Below are 24,836 nucleotides of genomic sequence, written 5' to 3' on the forward strand. Positions count from 1 at the left end.
CGGACGTATCACGAGGTCAGGAGTTCGAGAACAGCCTGGCCAATATGGTGATGGTGCAACTCCGTCTCCACTAACAATACAAAAATCAGCAGGGCGTAGTGGTGCGGCTTGTAGTTCCAGGTACTCAGGAGGCTGAGGCAGGAGAATCGTTTGAACCCGGGAGGTGGAGGTTTCAGTGAGCCGAGATCGCGCCACTGCACTCCAGCCTGGGTGACAGGGTCTGTCTAAAAGAGAGAGAATATGAAAGGGTTTGAAGAGAAATGGAAATTGCTTACGAGAGAGAGAGAGAGAGAGAGAGAGAGAGAGAGAGAGAGAGAGAGAGAAAATATGAAAGGGTTTGAGGAGAAATGGAAATTGCTTACGAGAGAGAGAGAGAGAGAGAGAGAGAGAGAGAGAGAGAGAGAGAGGGAGGGAGGGAGGGAGGGAGGGAGGGGGAGAGGGAGAGGGAGGGAGGGGGAGAGAGAGAAAAGATATGAAAGGGTTTGAAGAGAAATGGAAATTGCTTACGAGAGAGAGGAGAGAGAGAGAGAGAGAGAGAGAGGGAGGGAGGGAGGGAGGGAGGGAGGGAGGGAGGGAGAGAGAAAATATGAAAGGGTTTGAAGAGAAATGGAAATTGCAAAGGCAGGGCTTCTACAGGCCGGTCAGATGTACTGAAGTGATGGGAGGGCTTTTCTATGAGGGAGAGCGAGGATAGGGGACAGATCTCCCGAAGGAGTTCCCCTATCCCGGTTTGGGCACCAAAATGTTAAGCGCGCATCCAATTGAAGGGACAACCCAAACAGGCTTTGTGTAAGCAACCTTCCGGCTAGGAAACAAAAATGCCCGCCCTCACCTAAGTCCGTGGGTGGAGCCCTAGCCAGGGACCACGCCCTCCTCTACCCAGCACTCGCCTTCCCCACTTCTGTATCATTTAAAGGGACCATGGTGTTCCCTTCCTAGTACTTCTGTATCACCATCCCTAGATATTCTGATGGAGCACTGGGGAAGACAGGTCTTGTTTTGTTGCAGTTTCTGCCCTCTCTGAAGGCTGGCTGTACTGTATATGAATGTAGCCATCTTTGGTGGTGGGTTACGGGGTGCAGAAGCAGGGGCAGGTGCAGATAACTCCTCTATAGTTGCTTTAAACACTCAGATCTCGTGGGAGATGTAATCTAAAGGGCCCTCCATAACGAAAACAAAGACGTCTCGGGGAAGTTAAGAAAAAGTGTAGGCGAGGACGAGGTGGTTCTTGGAATCAACCCCTGCCACCCCAAACTTAACACCAGCCCTTGAAGAATGCGTGCAGCTCACACACACGAATGTGTGTAATACACCTTGGCGGGTCCCTGGAGCTCATGCACGCACGTCCGTCACAAAGGATTTGAAAGGGACAATCAGACGACACTCTGAAACACTTGAGGCCTCCATGATTGGGGGTACCGTGGTAGGTTTTTTTGGTTTTGTTTCTGAGATCAGGTCTTTCCCTGTGTTGGCCAGGCTGGAGGGTAGTGGCTACTCACAGACGAGTCCACTACAGCCCCATCCTCCTGGTCTCAAGCGATCCCGCCTCAGCCTTCTGAGTGGCAGAGACTACAGGAGAGCGCCACCGCTCCCACCTACAGTGATTTTTAAAGAGCCTTTTCTATTTCCTTTAACCATTATTTTCAAATACGCAAATAACTCTTGAAAATACGTTCTTCTTTTGAAAAATAAAAGAGGAAGAGGGAAATGAAAAAAAGAAAAAAAAGAAAAGAAAACCAGAAAAACTTCTCCCACTCCCAACGAAACCATGGCTATCACGTGTTTGTTTCCAGGGCTTTTCTTTTGTATGTTTACATACAGACTGCGCATGCTTTCTCGTGCTTTACATAAACCCCCAACCCATCTTCAAGATGGTTTTACAACCTGCTGACTTTACGGAGTGTCGTAAAGTTCCATCCACTTCAGCATGTGTCCCACCGCAGCACAGAGAGCCACGTGGGCTATTCTAACCCTGGCGGCCAAGGCGGGGGTGGCAGGCCCTGGAGCCTGCGGGCGGGGACGAAGTCCGCGCTCGACGCTGCCGCACCGCGCTGTGCGCGGTGACGCAGTAGCTGCGGCGCAGGGGCGGAGCGAAGGCTGCGGCTGCGTCGGGTGCGCGCACACGTTGCATCTTCTTGCTTTAGCCCGGTCCTGCGTGGTTCTGGCGGTAGCCAGGCGGACTGATTGATAGACCTGCGGGCTAGTGGAGATGGCGACGCTCTGTCTGACGGTTAATTCAGGAGACCCTCCCCTGGGTAAGGGGCCGAGGCCAATGACTTGTGTGGGTTGCATCAGCCAGGGAGGGTGCGGGGCGAGGAAGGTCGTGCTGCGCCCGGGCTTTGCGCAGTGGTGGTCACCATCTGGGAGGTTGGGCCTGCCCTTCGCCCCAGTATTGTGCGTGGAGGCTCCGCGCCCCACGCCCCCTTGTCCCCGGCAGGTGCCTCTGCTTCTGAAGATGGTTTTCCTGGGCGTGGAGGCACGGTGTGAGCCTGGGCTAGGCAACACGACACTCCGCTTCGGACCTTCTCAGAGGGATGAACTCCCAGTCAACTCATCGCTCTGTGTTTTCCCCGGAGACCGAGAGCTGTTCTTGGAAATAACATTTTAAAACTTAAAATCCAATTATCTTCCCTTCTCTTTTAGCATTTTTCCTTCTGACTCTCCTTGTCTTACCTCCTTTCTTGTCCTTTCCTCTCGGGAGAAATTCTCAGTTCACTTGAGTCACCTTTTCCTTAACGATTTATCGAGTTGAGAAGAAACAAGCCAGACGAACGTGTTAGCATTTATGATTTCAACTGAGGCTGCATTTATTTTTAATTAAAGGTGGTAGGGTAATTGGGGAAAACACCCACGTATACTGCAGACCGATGCGGTTGCTTTTACTACACCCTGTGGATGTGTAGTAAATTTCAGAGTAAACATTGGACCTGTCACCTTCCTGAAACTAATCTTAAGTTCGGTTTGGAATTTTTTTTTTTTTTTTTGACGTGACCAAGGTTGTTATTGGTAAATTGTTTAGAATTTCTGCTTTTTCATTACTTTGGGAAATTACACAGAAGAATTTAAGTAGTTTAATGTTTTTTTTTTTTTCTTTTGAGAGTCAGGGTCTTGCTCTGTCGTCCAGGCTGGAGTGCAGTGGCGCAATTAAGGCTCACTGCAGCATCGAACTTCCGGGCTCCGGTGATTCCCTCCACCTCAGCATCCCAAAGAGCTGGGACTACAGGTGCTTGCCACCAACCATGCCTGGCTGATTTTGTGTGTGTGTATTTTTTGGAAAGATGGCGTTTCACTGTGTTGCCCAGGCTGGTCTCAAACTCCTGTGCTCAGGCCAACCTGCCTTGGCCTCCCAAAGTATTAGGATTACTGGCGTGAGCCATGGTACCCGGCCTGACCTTTTTTTTTTCTTTTTTGAGACGGAGTCTTTCCGGAGTGCCATGATGCGATCTTAGCTCACTGCAACCTCCGCCTTCCGCGTTTAAATGAGTCTCCTGCCTCAGCCTCCTGAGTAGCTAGGATTACAGGCGCCCGCCTACACCCAGCTTTTTTATATCTTTAGTAGAGACGGGTTTTACCATGTTGGCCAGGCTGGTCTTGGACTCCTGACCTTGTGATCCTCCTGCCTCGGCCTCCCAAAGTGTTGGGATTATAGGCATGAGCCACCACGCCGGGCCCCTCACCTGATATTTGATAATGCGTATGTATGATAATGTTCAAGAAGCCCATACCTTTATATACAATTGGCCACGTGGGGCTGATGAAATTATTCATTATGTTCTCAACTTTGGTGATGTTTTAAGGCTGTTGAACAAAAATACAACTTAATAGCCATTTTAAATATTTAAAAGATGGTGTTTTGGCATATTGGTTCCAGTAATTATGGACTAACTGCACAACAAATCAATGAACTCTAAACGAAATGGGTTTGATTCTTGGGCTGGAAAGTCGATAGAGTGCCCTCATGCTTAAAAGCAAAGACATTTGGTTCCTGCAGGCCCCAGTCCAATCCCAGCTGCCACTTATTAGTTGTGAGACCTTGACAGGTTTCTTTACCTTCTCCCATAGTTTCCTTGTTTAAGAAAGGGAGAATAATGTCTTCCACATAGGATTGGTTGCCAGAGTTAAATGAGACTATAGTTAAAAGTTCCTGTTTTTTTTTTTTTTTTTTTTTGAGACTGAGCTCATTGCAACCTCTGCCTCCCAGGATCAAGCGATTCTTGTTTTCAGCCACCTGAAGCAGCTGAGCTTACAAGTGCGTACCACAGCACTGCCTAATTTTTGTATTTTTTAGTAGAGACAGCGTTTCACCATGTTAGCTAGGCTGGTCTCAAACTCCTGACCACAAACAGTCTCCCTGCCTCGGCCTCCCAAAGTGCCAGTACTACAGGTGTGAGCCACCATGCCCAGCCTCCTGATACATCTTTTGTTACTTAGAAAATCAACCTAAAGGCAACCTGTTTTTGTAGTGTATTACAGAACTCAGAATTCTGCCAGCATTCTATGAAACTCCTAGGTTTGTTGTTTTGAACTGTATGCCAATTGTCAAATATATTATTTTTCTAATTGCTCCTTCCCCTTTTTTTATTATTTATTTTAATTTTTTTAAAGATGGGGTTTCACCATGTTGGTCAGGCTAGTCTTGAACTCCCGACCTCAGATGATGTCGCTTTGGCCTCCAAAGTGCTTGGATTACAGGCGTGAGCCACCAAACCCGGCCCTTCCTTCCCCTTTTTTTAAATTTTTGATTTAGTTATTCCCAGTTGTTGAATCACATTTTATCTTTAAATAATAGAATTAGATGAAACATTTTTTAAAAATAGGTTGCGTTGCTAGAATTTTGCTGTTTTATATGCATTCATCATGTTATGTATTTAATGTTAATTTCAAACTTACAACAAAGATGCAAGACTAGAACAAAGACCTTCCTCCCCCACCACCCAAGAGCATAGTGTAGATATGAGGCTTCAGTACCCCAGCAGAATTCCAGTGTACATCCTCAACAAACTTGGAAACTCCACATGATCTCACTCAAGCCCCCAAATCAGAAAATGCACATGGATAGAGTGCTTCCATCTAACGCACAGACCCCATCCTTATTCTGCCACTAATTGTTCCACAATACCTTCCATAGTGTTGGGATCAAAATCCTAGATTATGCTTTGTTTGCATCTAGATGTCACCTCTCTCCAGTTTCTTTCAGTCTGGAATTTTTACTAGTCTTACCTTGGCTTTCATAGCTTTGACCTTTCTGAAGATTACAGGCCACTTAACCTTAAGAATATCCCTTAAGTTGTCTGTTATTTCCTGGTGTGTCTTTGGCAGGAATAGCATAGTTGTTCCTTGTTCATTGTAGCCCATCAATTGGTACATTGATTTTCCCATTACTGATGATTCTAACCTTGATTTTAATGGGGAGATGCTTTGGAATCATGAAAGCTTTCCACTTCGTATCAGACCTTCAGCTACTAGTTTCAGTGTCCATTGATGCTTCCTGCCTATCTTGATTTTTATGATGCTTGCCAAATAGTGACTTTCCAATTCTACCCTTCCTTTTAGATGTATTAGTTGGTATATTTTTGTGAAGAGCTTTCTCTTTCTACCATTAAAAAAAAGTTGGCCGGGCACGGTGGCTCACACCTGTGAGCCAGCACTTTGGGAGGCCGAGGTGGGCAGATCACAAGGTAAGGAGTTCCAGACCAGCCTGACCAACATGGTGAAACCCCATCTCTACTAACAATACAAAAATTAGGACTTTAATCCCAGCTACTTGGGAGACTGAGGCAGGAGAATCGGAGAATTCGCTTGAACCCAGGAGGCGGAGGTTGCAGTGAGCCAAGGACACACCACTGCACTCCAGCCTGGGTGACAGAGTGAGACTCTGTCTGAAGAAAAAAAAGTGAAAGCAAAATATACTCAAGAAGTTACAATCTGTATTTTCATTTTCTATTTAAATTATTTTTTTATTTTATGTATGTAGTGTAATCTACACTGCAGTCATCAGATAAGAGTATTTCCATTACTGCAGAAAATTCTCTCATGCTCCTTTGCAGTCATTCCTTTCCATGTCCCTGGTGCCTGGTAGCTACTCTTCTTTTTGTCACTCTTGTTTTGCTTTTTCTATAATTTCCTATACATGGAATCATATGTATTCTTATATTCTCATATGTGCCTAGGATAATATGAAGTTCGTACATCTTTTTGTCTATAACAGTAGTTTACTTTTTTATTTGCTGGTTACGATTTCATTGTATGGGTATGCTAAAATTGATCCCATTTATTTTGATGGTCAGTACCCTGATTGGCCAGTGGGAACTCCTCCAACCTCAACTCTGCCCTTTTTTTTTTTTTTTTTAAACTTCTTTGTTTTTTGATATGGAGTCTTGCTCTGTCGCCCAGACTGGAGTGCAGTGGTGCAGTCTTCGACTCACTGCAACCTCCGCCTCCTGGGTTCAAGCGATTCCCCTGCCTCAGCCTCCCGAGTAGTTGGGATTACAGGCATGCGCCACCAAGCCTGGCTCATTTTGTGTTTTTAGTAGAGACGGGATTTCTCCATGTTGGTTAGGCTGGTTTTGAACACCCAACCTCAGGTGATCTGCCCACCTCAGCCTCCCAAAGTGCTGGGATTACAGGTGTGAGCCACCTTCCTTGGCCAGCACTATACTAATTTGTTTTTGTTTCTGAAGGGAGGAACAGATTAATTTCAGTTTCTCTAACTGAGCAAACTCAAAACCAGTTGGCTGTGCTAGTGAATGGATTCTGGATTCTGATTTGTTGCATTCTGAGACAAAAGACTATACTCCCTGTTTGCAGACTACTGAGAGAAAAGGTCACTCCTTACAGAATTTAATATTGGTTTGTTGACTCATCCTGATTACTTTATGATTCAAGTTATAAATACTGCATTGTTTTTAAAGAGTAAGTCTTTTGATATTATTTATAGGAGCTTTGCTGGCAGTAGAACATGTGAAGGACGATGTCAGCATTTCTGTTGAAGAAGGGAAAGAGAATACTCTTCGTGTTTCTGAGTAAGTGTTTTCATCAGTACTTTATTTTCAGTACTGATTGACTTCGTTGGGAACCAGCCCAACCCATGTCACTGGTGTCCTGGCAGTGACAAGGGAGTGAGAAAAGAAATAAAGACAAAGACACAAGAATAGAATTTTATGTCATGGGTCCAGGGGCCGGTGCACTTGCCGGTGATCCGTGTTGGCATTGAGCTCTGGGCTCCAAGCACTTTTATTAGGTGGATTATCTTGTTAATCTTGCAGGCTGTTGGGAGGGGGGTTGAGGAGGAAGATAGCCGCAGGAAGAGCATGTGTCTGCAGCATTCAATAGCAAAGGTGGTTCTCCTAAGAAAGCTAACTAAGGGCACCAAGATTTTACTACCCATTGTCTGTCCAGGTGTTTTGGCAAGAGAGGTGCAGTGGATAAGGCACCATGAGGTCTGACCATACACAATGCATCAAGGGGCTTTATCTTCCAAGCATTGTGGACACAGAACAATCAGAATTGCTCCATATTCTAAGAACATAGGCAGATCCTGTTGGGTTCGGTGATCTCTGTCGTGTAAGGTCTTCTGGCCTTACCAGCTCCCATCTGCGAAGACCCTCCCCGAGTCTTGTGAGCAGAGGTTCTACTTCCCTGAGTCTTTTGCATAAGCTCCGTTTACTAGATCCTCAAACAGACTGTTGGGAAGAGTTGTGGGACCAAAGCAGTTTTTCTGCTCTGCAACCACACTGCAGTGTTCCACGGTTATAGGGTACTCTCAGATGGTCTTTTTTTTTAAAGATGGGATTTCACCATGATGGTCAGGCTGGTCTTGAACTCCTGACCTCAGGTGATCCACCCACCTCGGTCTCCCAAATTGCTAGGATTATAGGCATGAGCCACCGCACCCGGCTCAGGTGGTCTTGACCGTAGGCCTCCTGTTACTGCTTGATCTCTGCTTTTATTTTACTGCACCATAGTTTGGATATGATCAGTGGCACAAATCTCAGTGTGTAAAAAGCAGAGCAAGCTTGCAATCGTTTAACTATAAGGAACACAGGTCTGCCCCTGGCCATCTCTTCCCACAGACTTTATTTATTTATTTTTTAGACTGGGTCTCCCTCTGATGCCTAGGCTGGCATAATCATAGCCCACTGTACCTAGCACTCCTGGACTTTTGAGCTGGTTCTTTTGGTACTGACCTCTGCCTTTTATATTCTCGTATTGTTTCTCCTTATTTTTCCAGTGTTAAGCACTGTCTTTCCACTAAGAAAGATAGAGCTAGGACAGGCACGGTGGCTCATGCCTGTAATCCTAGCACTTTGGGAGGCCGAGGTGGGTGGATTGCTTGAGCTCAGCAGTTTGAGACCAGCCTGGGCAACATAGTAAAATCCTGTCTCTACAAAAAAAATACGAAAATTAGCTGGATGTGGTGGCTTGTGGCTGTACCCCCAGTTACTTGTGAGACTGAGGCAGGAAGATCGCCTGAGCCCAGGAGATGGAGGTTGCAGTGAGCCAAGATCGCACCACTGCATTCCAGCATGGGCGATAGAGGGAGATCCTGTTTCAAAAAAATAAATAAATAAAAATAAAGCTGAAACACTTTCCCCTGTTGCCACTACATACACAGTCACCCCATACTCGTAAACTTCTACTCTTTATCTCCCCCTCTCTCCCAGTGTAATTGTACCATAATTCTTGTTTGATCTTTGTATTTACATTATAATGACCGAGTTTTATTTACTGCTAAGCCACATTGTATAGTAAACTATTTTCATGTAAAACTATTTTCCATAGAATAATTGCTGTTTGTTTGCTTTGTAATTTTCTTCTGAAACTTTTCTGATTTCTGAACTTTTTTTTGAGACAGAGTCTTGCTCTGTTGCCAGGCGGGAGTGCAGTGGCACAATCCTGGCTCACTTTTTGCCTCCTGGGTTCAGGCAATTCTGCCTCAGCCTCCCAAGTAGCTGGGACTACAGGCGCATACCACCATGCCCAGCTAATTTTTTTATTTTTAGTAGAGATGGGGTTTCACCACGTTGGCCAGGATGGTATCAATCTTTTGTCCTTGTGACCCATCTGCCTCAGCCTCCCAGAACCTGGGATTACAGGCATGAGCCACCGCACCCGGCCTTTCTGAACTTTTCTATGTGACTTCAGGACGTTTGGAAGAATGTTTCCTTAGGAGTTCGTATTTTCAAGTTTTACAACAATATGCTTTAGTTTGGGTCTATTTTTCATCTGTTCTGCTGGGCATTCGGTTGCCTCTTTTGTTGTGGAAACTTGGAAATCCTGGGTAATTGAAAAAATTTTTTTTTGATTTGAAAAATGTTTTTCTTGGCCAGGCATGGTGGCTCACACCTGTAATCCAAGCACTTTGGAGGCCAAGGCGGGTGGGTCACCTGAGGTCAGGAGTTCAAGACCAGTCTGACCAACATGGTGAAACCCCATGTTTACAAAAAGAAAAAAAAAGAAGTGTTTTTCTCTCCATTTTCTGTTTTTTTCCCCCCCTTTTTTCTATGATAGAATCTCACTGTTGTCACCAGGCTGGAGTGTAGTGGTGCAATCTCAGCTCACTGCAACCTCTGACTCCCTGGTTCAAGTGATTCTCCTGCCTCAGCCTCCCAAGTAGATGGGATTAGAGGCATGTGCCACCACGCCCAGCTAATTTTTGTATTTTTAGTAGAGACAGGGATTCACCATGTTGGCCAGGATGGTCTCAATCTCCTCATGATCTGCCTGCCTCAGCCTCCCAGAGTGCTGGGATTACAGGCGTGAGCCACCATGCCCGGACCCATCTCTTTATTTTTATTTTTAGAGATGGAGGTCTCAATATGCACTCCAGCCTGGAGTGCAATAGATATTCACAGGTGCAGTTATAGCACACTACAGTCTCCAACTCCTAGGCTTAAGCAATATACATGCCTCAGGCCACCCCCCCAACCACGCCCCCCCAGGAGTTGGGACTATAGGTGTGCATCAACATGCTAGGTTCAATTTCTTTTTTTCTTTACTTTCTGGAGAATTCCTCAGCTTTATTCCATTTTTCTATTGAGGTTTTCGGTTTTGGCTGTTATGTTTTCAGTAACTGAGTGTTCTGTTTTTTTACATTCTGGATACTACTTGTTTAGTATCCTATTGTTTTATGATTGCAATGTTTTTGTTTCATTGCTAAAAAGAAATTCATTCTTTTTTAACTTTTAGGTTCAGTGGTAGATGTGCAGGTTTGTTATGTAGGTAAACTTGTGTCATGGGGGTTTGTTATACATATTTTTTTTGTCACCCAAAAACTAAGCCCAGTACCCAGTAGTTGTTTTTTCTGCTCTTCTCCTTCCTCACATCCACCCTCAAGTAAGCCCCAGTGTCTGTTCTCTTTTTTGTGTTCATGTGTTCTCATCATTAAGCTCCCACTTACAAGTGAGAACATGCAGTACTTGGTTTTCTGTTCCTGTGTTAGTTTGCTAAAGATAGTGGCCTCCAGCACCATCCATATTCCTGCAAAAGATGTGATCTTGTTTTTTTTATGGCTGCATAGTGTTCCATGGTATATATGTACCACATTTTCTTTATCCAGACTGTTACTGATGGGCACTTGGGTTGATTGATTCCATGTCTTTGTTATTGTGAATAGTGCTGCAGTGGATATTTGCATACGTGTGTCTTTATGGTAGAATGGTTTATATGCCTCTGAGTGTACAGCCAGTAATGGGGATTGCTGGGTCGAATCGTAGTGTAGCAGGATCAGTAGCGAGAAACAGAGCTCCTAAACACCGAATGGGGAAAGGAAAGGGTTGTTTATTACAGCCAGGAGCTGAGGAATGATTCTGTCCAAATTCAGCTCATCTAACAAAGGAAGGTTCTGCCTTTATACAGGCTGATACTTTAGATATTACACATGGAAGAATCTTAGGTTTTTATAGCTTTAGAAATCACATATGAAAAGGGTTTCGGTTTACAGCTTCAGGAATCACATATGAAAAGGTTTGGGCCGGGCGCGGTGGCTCAAGCCTGTAATCCCAGCAATTTGGGAGGCCGAGACGGGTGGATTATGAGGTCAAGAGATCAAGACCATCCTGGTCAACATGGTGAAACCCCATCTCTCCTAAAAATACAAAAAATTAGCTGGGCACGGTGGCGCGTGCCTGTAATCCCAGCTACTCAGGAGGCTGAGGCAGGAGAATTGCCTGAACCCAGGAGGCGGAGGTTGCGGTGAGCCGAGATCGTGCCATTGCACTCCAGCCTGGGTAACAAGAGCGAAACTCCATCTCAAAAAAAAAAAAAGAAAAGAAAAGGTTTGATTATAGTTTTAGGACTCACATGTGAAAAGATTTCGGTTTATAGTTTCAGGAATCACATATGAAAGGATTCTGGTTTACAGTTTTAGGACTCACATGTGAAAAGGTTTCGGGTTTCATCTTGTTTTAAGTAAAAGCAGGGTCTTCCGGATATTTTCCCCAAGACCAAGACTGCCACCTACAGGAAGGTGAAACCGGAGGCGCCAGGTGGTCAGCCTTTTCTTCTATTGAAATGCAGTGTGATAGTCAAAGGGGAAGCTGATCTCAGATTCCTGGGTCTCCCTCTTCAGTAGTTCTGTTTTTAGCTCTTTAAGAAATCGCCATACTGCTTTTTACAGTGGTTTCACCAATTTACACTCCCACCAACAGTGTGTGTGTTTTATTTTTACTTTTATTTTTGAGACGGAGTTTTGCAGTGGTGCCTGTGATGAATTTTGATGAGGTCTGATCTGCCTTTTTAGCCTCTTTATTAGCAATATATTCTCGGCTTCTTTGCCTTGATTTATTTTTTTTTTTTTGAGACAGGGTCTCTGTTATCCAGGCTGGAGTGCAGTGATGTGGTCTCAGCTTGCTGCAACTTCTACCTCTTGAGTTCCAGCAATTAATTCTTGTGCCTCAGCCTTCTGAGTAGCTGGGAGTACACAGGTGCATGCCACTAAACCTGGCTAATTTTTGTGTTTTTAGTAGAGATGGGGTTTTACCATGTTAGCCAGGGTGGTCTCAAACTCCTGACCTCAAGTGTTCTGCCCAACTTGGCCTCCCAAAGTGCTGGGATTACAGGTATGAGCCACCATGCCTAGCAAGCCTTGATTTATTTTAAATCACTGTTATTCTCAGTATCCCGGTTATATTTTCATATTTGCCCCTCTGAATAGACATGTCAGGAACAAATTAGCAAGCCGGGCGTGGTGGCTCATGCCTGTAATCCCAGCACTTTGGGAGGTGGATCACCTGAGGTCCACAGCTTGAGACCACCAATGTGGCCAACACGGTGAAACTCCGTTTCTACTAAAAATACAAAAAATTAGCCGGTCGTGGTGATAGGCACCTGTAATCCCAGCTACTCTGGAGGCTGAGGCAGGAGAATCACTTGAACCTGGGGGATGGAAGTTGCAGTGAACCGAGATCACACCTCTGCATTGCAGCTTGGGCAACAAGAGCAAAACTCTGGAAAAAAAAAAAAAACAAGGAACAAATTAGCAGATCGGTTTTTTTACTATAGTAGCAAATACATGATAAATATAATAAGGTTTCCATTTTTACGTTTCTTCGTAAACTGAATTGCTAGAGCAGCAGTGATATTTTATTTCACGCTTATATTCTAGAAATGTGATATTCACAGATGTGAATTCCATACTTCGATACTTGGCTAGAGTTGCAACTACAGCTGGGTTGTATGGCTGTAATCTGATGGAACATACTGAGGTAAGCAACGAGCATTTCATTGTGTGTTTTGTCTTATGCTTTTGTTTTTTATGGGAACCTCATTTACTGTTGGCTTATGAACTATTCTACTTAAGGATATTAACAGTGTTAATTATATGGACCAAGGTATGGAATGCTCATCTTATGTTTTTGTCACCAAAAAATTCTTTTTTTATAACTCTTAAGTTTGAATGTTTAATCCCCTACTAGCTGTTCTTTTGGGAGCATTTAGTGCTGTCTTTGTCTTCAGAGATGCCTGCATTTCATAGGCAGATGGGGCTGTATGGGTCATCTCATCCAACTTTCTTTAGGGATAAGGCAGCAGGCCTAGGAGAGTTAAGAGGTTTGACCAGGGTAACTTCTTAGTTTGGATCCCGTTTTCTTTTCTGAGCATATGCCTGCAGTAGTAAATTAACTTTTGATACAATCATGTGCCTCTTAACAATAGGATGCATTCTGAGAAATGTGTTTTTAGGCAATTTCATCATTCTATCAACATCATAGACTGTACCTACAAAAACCTAAATGGGGTAGCCTACTGTATACCTGTGCTATACAGTGTAGCCTATTCCTTCTAGGCTACAGACCTATACCAGCATGTTACAATACTCAATATAGTAGGAAGTTGTAATATAGTAAGTGTTTGTGTATCTAAACATAGACAACATAAAATGAAACTATAATCTTCTGGGACTATTGTTATACATGCAGTCTGTCATTGACCAAAATGTCATTATGCTGTAGATGACGGTACTGCTTTTTAGTTACTGCTTTTTTTTCCTGTTTGTATTCTACTCTAACTTTCCTAAATCTTCATGAAATTCAAAGTACAAAGAATGTTTTCTTACTGAGACCAGCTTGGCCATAGAGACCCCCCACTCAAGTGGCGCTGAAATAATTAAGAAGCAGACACCCAGATAGAACAGCAAAGTGGGACTCTTCGGGGGCCAACAGCCTTCTGAGCTCAGAGCCTCAGGGGCTGACAGCATTCCAGGCTGTTACTCTCTTTTTTTTTTTTTTTTTGAGACAGAGTTTCGCTCTTGTTACCCAGGCTGGAGTGCAATGGTGCGATCTCGGCTCACTGCAACCTCCGCCTCCTGGGTTCAGGCAATTCTCCTGCCTCAGCCTCCTGAGTAGCTGGGATTACAGGCACGCGCCACTGTGCCCAGCTAATTTTTTGTATTTTGAGTAGAGACGGGGTTTCACCATGTTGACCAGGATGGTCTCGATCTGTTAACCTCGTGATTCACCCGCCTCGGTCTCCCAAAGTGCTGGGATTACAGGCTTGAGTCACCGTGCCCGGCCTGTTATTCTCTTTGACCAGGTGTTCGTTATTAACAAACAGGTGTTCTGTGTTTTTTCGTAGAACCAAGATAAACTAGGTAGGAAGCTGGTGCCTGCTTACCACTGATCATGGACAAAGTAAAAAGTATTCTCCATGAGGGAGCCACAGGGGCAGGGTCACATATCCCGTGCTTAAAGAATTGTTTTAACCAGTGTATAATATAAATATACTGCTCTGCTACTTTAGAATGCCCAAGCAGTTTTCCACTTGGGTGGGGGTGCCAGCTAGGTTTTCCTTGCCATCGTTCTTCTTAGCAAACAATGTAATTTTACCATACACTGAGCATTTCTCAACAGTTTCTAAGTACTTACTTTTACATTGTTCAAGTAAATGAATCTGTTTGGCCGGGTACCATCCCTTGGGTTCGTTTATGTTGGTTACTTATTTTTGCCACCAGTTCTCAACTTCTTATTTTCTTGTTCTTTCCTGACATGCCCCTCCCACACCCCTGTAAAAAACAGAAAGCATAGCAAAATAACAGCAAAATGTGGCATTTATGTAAGTTCCATTTTAGATTTTAGGCAACCAGAATTTAGTTCACATAATGATAAGTTGTATAATTTAAGAAAGGAAAAGCATAGGTCTAACTGAGGAAGCCAAGTATACTGTAGCTCCAGTTAACTACAATTTTTTTTCTTTTTTCATTTTGAAAAATGTTTATTCATCTTTTTCCTGGCCAATTGCTTTGGTCATCTGCACAAAGATTCAAAAAACTGGCTTTCAGCATGTGTTTTTCCAAGCAAACGAACTTCATCATCACAAGGCAGAGCTCTGATTTTAGTCCCTGTGGAGTCTGGGCTCTGATGACCTACGCTAGTCATCATCTAAGCCTGGAATGACTGGGACCCTCATGGCCAGCTTGAAGCTTTCCTTCCTCAGCCACTCTGGGCCTTTGAAAGGGTCACATGCATTTGTGGCAGAGACTATCATAATGAAGTTTACCCCAAAGTCAGCAAACACATGTACCTGGAACTCATCCCAATTGTAGATTGCTCACCAGACAGGTTACACGATGTGCACCAGTTAACATGCCATAGGAAAATTACATTCCAGAAAAAAACAAAATGCTATTAAAAACAAAAAAGCAAAACACCAAAACAGCTCTCTTCCTTTGATCTGATGGTCTGCAGAGGTCCTCAAATCCACACACCGCCACTCTTCCAGACCAGCTGTCCACTGGGGCCTTCTCAGTCTCACCCAAAGTCTCATTCATAACCTTGACTGGGGCTTGGGTTCTTGATTGTGGCAGCTGTAACCACATAGTGTCTTCTCACTTGTAGAACTCTAACTTCCAGTCTCTCATGAGTCCCCAAATTCCAAGAAGCATAAAAAAAGTAGCAAAGAACAAGGGTATACTTCCAAACTTTGAAAACAATAAAGTCACAGGAACAAATGTGACCACACAGCAGCTTACATACTGTACAGGCCCTATTCCTTTACGTGGGACATGAATGAAAAGCTGTCTCTTCCAAACTGAATGCACTTATTAGCCAAAAAATACATATGACCATCTAATGCTGAAGTCATCCACCAGGATGGTACTGGAAATTTAGTGGCTAATGTGGAGAAAACGCAGGCAGAAAAACGGGAGATAAAACAAAAGGCTCTCCTGGTATCAGCCTGTCCGAGCAGCGACGACTCCTTATCAGGTAAACACAGTTCATCAGTTGGCAACCTATGAAAAAAGAGTGAAACCAACTTGGCGGAGAGTGTGGCACGGCACTGGGCTCCCCTCCCTGGCTGCCCAGCGCCTTCCACGCGGGACACTCCCCGCCGCACTCCTCTCCAGCCCCGGCCACTCTGAGGCTGCCCACCAGCAGCCCGCGCGGAAGCCTCACTGTCGCCAGCGACCGGACTAGCAACAGGTGGCACCAGTATTCGCAGCGAGAACTAGAATTTTTTTATGGTCTTTCTTTAAGTTGAAATGTTGGAGTGCATTTTTTTTCTATCTTTTATGTTCACAGATTGATCACTGGTTGGAGTTCAGTGCTACAAAATTATCTTCATGTAATTCCTTTACTTCTGCAATCAATGAGCTCAATCATTGCCTGTCTCTGAGAACATACTTAGTTGGAAACTCCTTGAGCTTAGCAGATTTATGTGTTTGGGCCACCCTAAAAGGTATCAATAATTGTTCTTAAAATGCTGTTTTAATCATTTAATATTTGCTGGATAGAAAGCATACATATTTCTGTGTGTATGCATGTGTGTATATGTGTGTGTGTGTGTGTATATATATTTAGACGGTAACTTAGGACTTTATCACAGAGGAATCCCCTCCCTGGCTGTTTTATTCCTATCCAGTTACAGGAATTCCCTGTCTCTTTCTGGTGTCCGCTTTCTTTTTGCCTTTGGAGCTGATTTTGTTCCTGTTAAAAAAGTCCGCATCCCATATATGTCAGCACCTCTCCTACTTCAGCCGTTATTTTACTCCAGACACTTGTCTTTGACTTGAAAAAAGTCTTTATTGCGCAGTGAGTGTGTGATTGGGAGTCTGCGGGGTAGTGGGATGATGTGGAGTTGTGGTTTTCCTGAGAGGTCACTTCCCTCTTCTACAACCAGTGTGCAACAAGAATATGCTCTTTCCAACTTGGAAAGCCAGTTTTTTCAAAACAACTTTCATGAGGTATAATTGATACACAGAAACCCGCACTTATTTAAAAATGTATAATTTGATAAATATTCTCACACACACACACACACACACACACACACACCCCGTGGAACTGTGGTTACAATCAAAATAATAAATATACTCACCACCCCCAAAAGTTCCTCAGGTCCTTTCGTAATCATCCACCCTCCCCTGGTCCCAGGCAATCACCACCCCCAGCTTTGAATATTTTGCAGTTGGTTGAATCTATGGTTATGGAACCTGTGGGCATGGAAGCTGACTGTATTAGAAAACATTTCAGTGTATACCCAGATATTTAAAATTCCATTTTCTTCATAAGCACCACTTTAAGCCATCTCATTTACTTGAATTAATCACAGCTGGAACTTTGCTTTTGAAGCTGCGGACTTACTGAATAGTTTGAAATTCTCTTTGCTAATAGGAAATGCTGCATGGCAGGAACAGTTGAAACAGAACAAAGCTCCAGTTCACGTAAAACGCTGGTTTGGCTTTCTTGAAGCCCAGCAGGCCTTCCAGTCCGTAGGTACCCAGTGGGATGTTTCAACAGCCAAAGCTAGAGTGGTAAGCCTTTGTATCTTTCTTTTTTTAAAAAACAAAAAGATGACATTTCATTCTGTCTGAGGCCCTAGGTCTGGAAAGAAAATTATTCCTACTCATAAAGTTTATTTTCTTTTAATAAATCTTCTTGTAAGAATCTGACTTTTTTACGTCTTGGTTTGAGTTTTAATTGTTCAGCTACATAAAGCCCTAATTTTTATATAGCTAAAGATTTTGATCAGCCAGTGTATAACCCTTACACAATTCAAACTCCATATAAATAAAACCTCATAATTTTATACCTTTACAGTCTTTTCTTCCTTCTGAGTCTCCTGGTTTTTGAACCATTGAGTATGGAGTCTGGGGATTCTGCAGCATTTTTTCATTGATTCTGTAGGAGAATGTGACATAGTATACAGTAGAAAAGGTCTTTTTCTCAGCCGGAGGTGCCCTACTTTGATCTGTTTCACACTTTAGGAATGTGTAGTAAAGTTTTTGATTTAATGAAGGTTTTCTAATGTAAAATTGGAAAACTACTGTCTACTTGAATAAAGATAGCACAGTCCACTCGGTTGTTTTGACTACAAATCTTTATTCATCTTTCATTGTTTTTCACATTTACTCAACCAGTCTTGTTACTCTCATGTGTGGAGATTTGTTTTCTGTCCATCTTCAGTGCTGTTGCGCTTCGTTGAGGCCTAGTTATCCCTTGCTTGGTTTAATACGGTAACCTCATAACTGAACTTTTTTTTGTCTCCTTTCTTTAGTTCAGGGTATCACTTTAGAAAACACAAATCCATGGTCCTATTGCTTACCCCTGAGGACTGACTCCCCATTGCCTGAAACTTAAAAGCCAAGCTTAAAAAGTCCTCTGTGTTGGCCGGGCGCGGTGGCTCACGCCTGTAATCCCAGCACTTTGGGAGGCCGAGGTGGGTGGATCACGAGGTCAACAGGTCGAGACCATCCTGGTCAACATGGTGAAACCCCGTCTCTACTCAAAATACAAAAAATTAGCTGGGCATGGTGGCGTGTGCCTGTAATCCCAGCTACTCAGGAGGCTGAGGCAATAGAATTGCCTGAACCCAGGAGGCGGAGGTTGTAGTGAGCCGAGATCGCACCATTGCACTCCAGCCTGGGTAACAAGAGCGAAACTCTGTCTCAAAAAAAAAAGGCCTCTGTGTTTTTGACCTAATCTATTTCAGTTTTCTTGCCCACCCACCCAATATGCATCCCTTGTTTTTCATGGACATTGAAGTACTTTCTCTTGCCTTTGTGCCTTACTGTTATTTATTTACTTAGAATGAATACCCCATATACTCTTTGAGATGGACTTTTGTTCTTGTTACCCAGGCTGGAGTGTAGTGGCATGATCTTGGCTCACTGCAATCTCCACCTCCCAGGTTCAAGTGATTCTCTTGCCTCAGCCTCCTGAGTAGCTGGGATTACAGGCACACACCTCCATGCCTGGCTAAGTTTTGTATTTTTAGTAGAGATGGGGTTTCACTGTGTTGCCCAGGGTGGCCTTGAACTCCTGACCTCAGGTGATCTGCCCTCCTTAGCCTCCCAAAGTGCTGGGATTACGGGCCTGAGCCACTGTGTCCAGCTTCCCATATACTCTCCATATGATACATTTCTACTTATTCTTTGAGGCCCATCTTGGTTCTTAACTCCTTTTAAGCTTTTCCTTCTATGCCTCGATATTGCTGATTGATTCACCTGAGTGCTCGAACAGCACCCTGAACATATCACTATTACTGGTATTTGGTTTTATTTATATTCTTAACCAGATTTTGCATCGTCAAGTGCAGGGATGATGATCTGGTCGTCATGTTTTTCATAAGCAGTGTGGTGCCTTGCACATTTGTTGAATGAGTGTGTTCTTAGACATTTAACCATATGACTTTTTTGTTGTGATGGTGATTGTGTTTTTCAGGCACCTGAGAAAAAGCAAGATGTTGGGAAATTTGTTGAGCTTCCAGGTGCGGAGATGGGAAAGGTTACTGTCAGATTTCCTCCAGAGGCTAGTGGGTAAGAAAATGTAACTCACATTTATAATAGAATATATTTAGTGGGAAAGCTTTAAAACAGTGATTAAATACCTAAAGTATTAATAGGTTAATGATATAGAAGAACATACGATTTTAATTGTGGGAGTTAAAATTCTAAACATCTTAATAGTTTTTTCCATTACTAATAGTTAATGTTGATTTAATTTGTAGTTTTAGTTTGTGAACATAATAAAAGACATTTTAATTTTATCCTGACAGAACTTTAAATGTAATTAACAAAATATCCATAAATAAAAAACCTTAAATTTCATTTGTATTTTTAGACTTTTGGGCTTTTGTTTAATTATATTTGTGTTTGTACCCTGAACAGTCCTTTTAATTAGCAGCTGAAGTTATAATAGCATTGTTTTTATTTATTTCCTCCAAATAAATGAAGGGGAGTCCTGAAAAGGCTGTTTCTATTCCTGTCTTTCCATTGGGTTTCCCAACCCCTTTATCTCTTGGCACCTATGGAAAGTAGTATTTGAATAGCTTATTAGGGAAAAGGACTTCTGTGTGGTGGTCACCTGGCTGGGGCTGCTTCAGGCCTTGTCCACCATTCCCCAAGACCGAGGGGGTCTTTGTCTTTGCACACCTGTCATCCTGTTTGAAACACACTGGACAAGCTTTATAATAGTGTCCTCCCAATTATATTACTGTAAAAAAATACGTCTTATTAAAGCAGTTAGTCTCACTTAGAAAATAAACCATTAGGAAAGTGATCTGCTATATTTTGTAAAGAGGTGATTATTTTTTCCAAATTTGTATTCTATTGCCATAACGAAGTTCTCACCCTTCTGTAGTACACAGTGGAAACTGGAAGATACAGAAACAATTTTCTTTTAGCTATGTATTTAATAGTTCTTCACAAACTATTTCATATGTGTAATTAACAGTAAAATTACTTTTAGAATTTCACTTTTTTTTTTTTTTTTTTTTGAGACGGAGTTTTGCTGTTGTTACCCAGACTGGAGTGCAATGGCACGATCTGGGCTCACCGCAACCTCCGCCTTCTGGGTTCAAGCAATTCTCCTGCCTCAGCCTCCTGAGTAGCTGGGACTACAGGCGTGCACCACCATGCCCAGCTAATTTTTGTATTTTTAGTAGAGACGGGGTTTCACCTCGTTGACCAGGATGGTCTTGATCTGTTGACCTCGTGATCCACCCGCCTCGGCCTCACGAAGTGCTGGGATTATAGGCGTGAGCCACTGCGCCTGGCCAGAATTTCACATTTTCTCTCTGCTTTTCTATGTTTGCTGATTTAGGAGGTGAAATAAAGGGTAGATAGAAGGAGATGAAACAGAAGTGATGACTGGAAAATTCACAGACTTGATCATTAAATGATGGATTGGTAATTGACTAAGTGGATTCAGCCATAAATAATACTTACCTTACATGGTTTAATACCTGTAGACATCTTGAGTTCCTACCATCCAGTATTCTGCTTCTGTGTTCTTGGTGTGAGTGGTCATGATTATCCTTTTGGATACTGACCTTAATTGTCTATAAAAAGCCACCTTTTTTGGGGAGTGGCCATGTATAGCTGTGCCACTTGAACATTTGTCTTTTTTGAATCTTTTTATATTTTGTGTCACTGTCACTTCCTGGAATAGTGAGTTCCCCATGTATGTATATTTACAGTATAAAATATATTTACTTGTACATTGTGCTCGTGAGACAGTTTTGGGATTTGGAATATGAATCAGTATTTAGTTTCTCTTATTGCGCATAATTTTGATCATCTCGGTTTTTTTTTGTTTTTTTTTTTTGAGACGAAGTTTTGCTCTTATTGCCCGGACTGAAGTACAATGATACAATCTCAGCTCATCACAACCTCTGCCTCCTGGGTTCAAGTGATTCTCCTGTCTCAGCCTCCTGAGTAGCCAGGATTACAGGCATGCACCACCAAGCCTGCCTAATTTTGTATTTTTAGTAGAGATGGGGTTTCTTTATGTTGGTCAGGCTGGGACCTTAGGTGATCTGCCCACCTTGGCCTCCCAGAGTGCTGGGATTACAGGTGTGAGCCACTGCACCCAGCTGATCATCTCTTCTTATATTGTTGAAGAGTTTTTCTTTGATTACTATTTTTTCTTTTTTTCCTTTTCTTTGTCTTAAATGAAAGGCCAGAAGGCTTGGCTTTGCCTTTTGTTTTGATTCTTAGCTAACGTATATGTAGTACCTATTATGTACAAGTGCTACCACGTGCTTTACTTACATTAACTTATTCAATACCAGCAGCCTTCGAAAGAAGGCACTGTTGTTCTTTGTTGTTATTTCTGTTTTACAAATGGTTTCGGAAACAGATTCATACAATGTTTTAGTAACTTGCCACACTCAAACCTATAGCATGTGGCTCTAGAGTTCATTTAATTAAAAATTATACTACATGGCCGGGTGCGGTGGCTCACGCCTGTAATACCAGCACATTGGGAGGCCGAGGCGGGTGGATCACAAGGTCAAGAGATCGAGACCATCCTGGTCTGGATTAAAAAAAAAAAAAAAAAAAAAAGAATTATATTACATGTATCTCATACATGTGGCAGAAGCCCAGTTCAGCATCAGTGCTAACTCATGCAGCATGATCTTTTTTTTTTTTGCTATTCTGATACAGATTGATTCTTTTTTTTTTTTTTGAGATGGAGTTTCGCTCTTGTTACCCAGGCTGGAGTGCAATGGCGCGATCTTGGCTCACCGCAACCTCCGCCTCCTGGGTTCAGGCAATTCTCCTGCCTCAGCCTCCTGAGTAGCTGGGATTACAGGCACGCGCCACTGTGCCCAGCTAATTTTTTGTATTTTTTTTTTGTAGAGACGGGGTTTCACCATGTTGACCAGGATGATCTCGATCTCTTGACCTCATGATCCACCCGCCTCTGCCTCCCAAAGTGCTGGGATTACAGGCGTGAGCTACTGCACCTGGCCCTAGATTGACTCTTTAACTGATGATTTTATAGTCCTCTTAGCTTTCTTGAGATTTGGAATTGTTAGACCTGCACGTTTTATTTTGGATTTAGAAATAACATTTTTGAAATCATGTTTTGATCTCATCACCCTTCTTAAATTAACTTCTGTATTTTAAAGCCAAGCACATTAACTGTAAAATAATAGGTAGTGATTTAGTTAGTGTTTTCTTGACAATGGTTATAGCATGTTATTGGGTGCAGTGCCCTCAGTTAAAACTAAACCACAGTATTTTTCTTCCCGGGAACTTATGGCCTTCCATTTAATTTTATTGTTAATACATTTTTAACTTAGTTTTAGATTTCACTAAGTTACAAAAATAGTACAGAAAGTTCCCATGTACTCTACACTCAGTTTTTCCTAACATTAACATCTTACATTACTGTGGTTCTTTTGTCACAACTAATGAACCAATATTACTATATTCTTACTATTTTATTTTTAAAGATGGAGTTTCGCTCTTGTTGCCCAGGCTGGAGTGCAATGGCACAATCTCGGCTCACTGCAACCTCCGCCTCCCGGGTTCAAATGATTCCCTGCCTCAGCCTTCCAAGTGGGTGGGATTACAGGCATGCACCACCACGCCTGGCTAATTTTTGTGATTTTAGTAGAGATGGGTGTCATCATGGTGATCAGGCCGGATGGCCTTGAACTCCTGACCTTAGGTGATCTGTCCACCTCGGCCTCCCAAAATGGTGGGATTACAGGCTTGATCCACTGCCCCTGGCTGACATATTATTAATTAAACTCCATGCTTTTTTGGGATTTTGTTAGTTTTTCCGTAGTGTCCCCTTTCTGGTCTAAGATCTCATCTGGGATATCATGTACAGCCCTTTATTATATGCAGAAAGTTTTGAATAGCCCTTAATGTGTTGCATTGTACATCTTTGCATTAGCCTTTGCGTATAAACGGTTCTTAAAGTTGAATCATTGATCTGGGATGCTAATGACTTTTTAAGAATTGATTGATTTTAAAACGGTATAAATAGCCAGGCTGGGTGGTTCACACCTGTAATCCTAGCACTTTGGGAGGCCGAGGTGGGTGGATCACCTGAGGTCAGGAGTTCAAGACCAGCCTGGCCATCATGGTGAAACCCTATCTTAAAAAAAAAAAAAAAAAAAAAAAGTTAAAAAAAAAATGGTATATTCAAGAGGTTGTAGTTTTCCTTCCTCCCATATTGATGTCAACTGAGATCAAAACTGCATGTGAAACTAGGTAACTATCTTAAAACTATGTAATTGCTACCATCATCATTTGAAACTAATGCAAGTTGGTGAGAGCTGATTAAACTTCTTGCTTCATGCCTTGTTTCCAGCCCAATCTACTGTATTTCAACATAGTGGTATAACATATTTTACTCACCTACTTGATAGAGGAGGGTGTCGATATGTGATTTTATCAACAGTGCCTCTGCTCTATATTATTCCTTACAATTGTCAGCTGCTGATAGGAACGGCAGAACAGTGTTTTTGTAGCTTCTGATTCATTGAGTTTGGTGCTCATGAGACCTTTGGGATTATTTAGCTAAAATTCTTTTATTTTTAATCTCCGTGTCTTGAGCTTACCTACATAACCTTCACATGTACCCCTGAACCTAAAATAAAAGTTTAAAAATTAAAGTTAAAACATTATCTTTTATTTTGGCATCTGAGAAAACTGAAGGCTAGAGAAGTAAAGTGACTTTTCTGTGGCTTCCTAATTCTCATATGCTCCTTTCATTTAGCCGTGACAGTGACAGTCTCAGAGGAGCTTCTCTTCAGTGGGCATTAGGTGGGCACCCAGTTTTCAGTAGTAGTAGGTCTTATTAAACAGTGGAAGGTAGCACTGGAAACAATTTTGAAGCAGCTTTACTCTAAGTGACCATTCTTCCTGATAAAAAGAAAAAGGAGATTCTCCTTAAGGTTGCAATGATTGTAAATACCTTGTCCCTTCTGTGAGATTTTACAGATGAAGTTGTTTCTTATAATTGTTTTACTAATGGTATAGTCTTTTTTTTTTTTTTTTTCTTCCTGTCAGGGTTAGATTTTCAATCACAGTACTTTTTGTTAGAAAATAAAATACGACTGGGGTACCGATTAGAAGGATTTTTGTTTAGTTCTCATCTCCTCAGAAAGGTTAAGTTTAAGTAATTAGTTAAAACATGTTAATGAGTTTCTTTGTGAAATGTTTTTGTTTTAGTTACTTACACATTGGGCATGCAAAAGCTGCTCTTCTGAACCAGCACTACCAGGTTAACTTTAAAGGGAAACTGATCATGAGATTTGATGACACAAATCCTGAAAAAGAAAAGGAAGATTTTGAGAAGGTAATTAAAAGTGTAGTGATGACCCTTTGTCAGAAAAGTTAATTAAAGTTATAGGATTACCTAATACCTTCATGGTATGAAAATAAATTTTGTTCTCATAGCTGCTTTTTCCCCCTTATCTGTATATTCCATGTCTGAAACTTAAGCCAAAAAATAGCGAGCTCCCATACCAAAAAAACTTATTTTTCTTTTCCCAAGTTACAGAATTTACCTGAATGATATATTTTCCTATAATACCAATTTATTAAATGAATTGGTCACTGGAGGCAGGTTTTTTGGTTTTATAATCTTAAGTTTGTGAAT

At 42.4% G+C, this 24,836-nt stretch overlaps 1 protein-coding gene across 8 annotated transcripts in view; it reads left to right on the forward strand.

The window, feature by feature from the left end:
• Positions 1-2,087: 2,087 nt before the first annotated feature.
• The window catches only part of EPRS1 (glutamyl-prolyl-tRNA synthetase 1), an 84,066-nt gene continuing 61,317 nt past the window's right edge, over positions 2,088-24,836 (forward strand). For 2 of the 8 annotated variants that reach the window (XM_035280821.2, XM_035280822.2), the window contains exons 1-7: positions 2,088-2,255; positions 6,938-7,022; positions 12,605-12,704; positions 16,014-16,170; positions 17,106-17,245; positions 19,155-19,249; positions 24,407-24,533. In XM_035280821.2, coding sequence (XP_035136712.1) covers positions 2,210-2,255; positions 6,938-7,022; positions 12,605-12,704; positions 16,014-16,170; positions 17,106-17,245; positions 19,155-19,249; positions 24,407-24,533 — 750 coding nt within the window. In that variant the 5' untranslated portion in view covers positions 2,088-2,209. The remainder of the gene's footprint in view (positions 2,256-6,937; positions 7,023-12,604; positions 12,705-16,013; positions 16,171-17,105; positions 17,246-19,154; positions 19,250-24,406; positions 24,534-24,836) is intronic. The other 6 variants (XM_078356528.1, XM_078356530.1, XM_035280823.3 and 3 more) reach the window with 3 other exon arrangements.

The sequence above is a fragment of the Callithrix jacchus genome, chromosome 19, assembly GCF_049354715.1.
Source record: "Callithrix jacchus isolate 240 chromosome 19, calJac240_pri, whole genome shotgun sequence".
Classification (NCBI taxonomy): domain Eukaryota; kingdom Metazoa; phylum Chordata; class Mammalia; order Primates; family Cebidae; genus Callithrix; species Callithrix jacchus.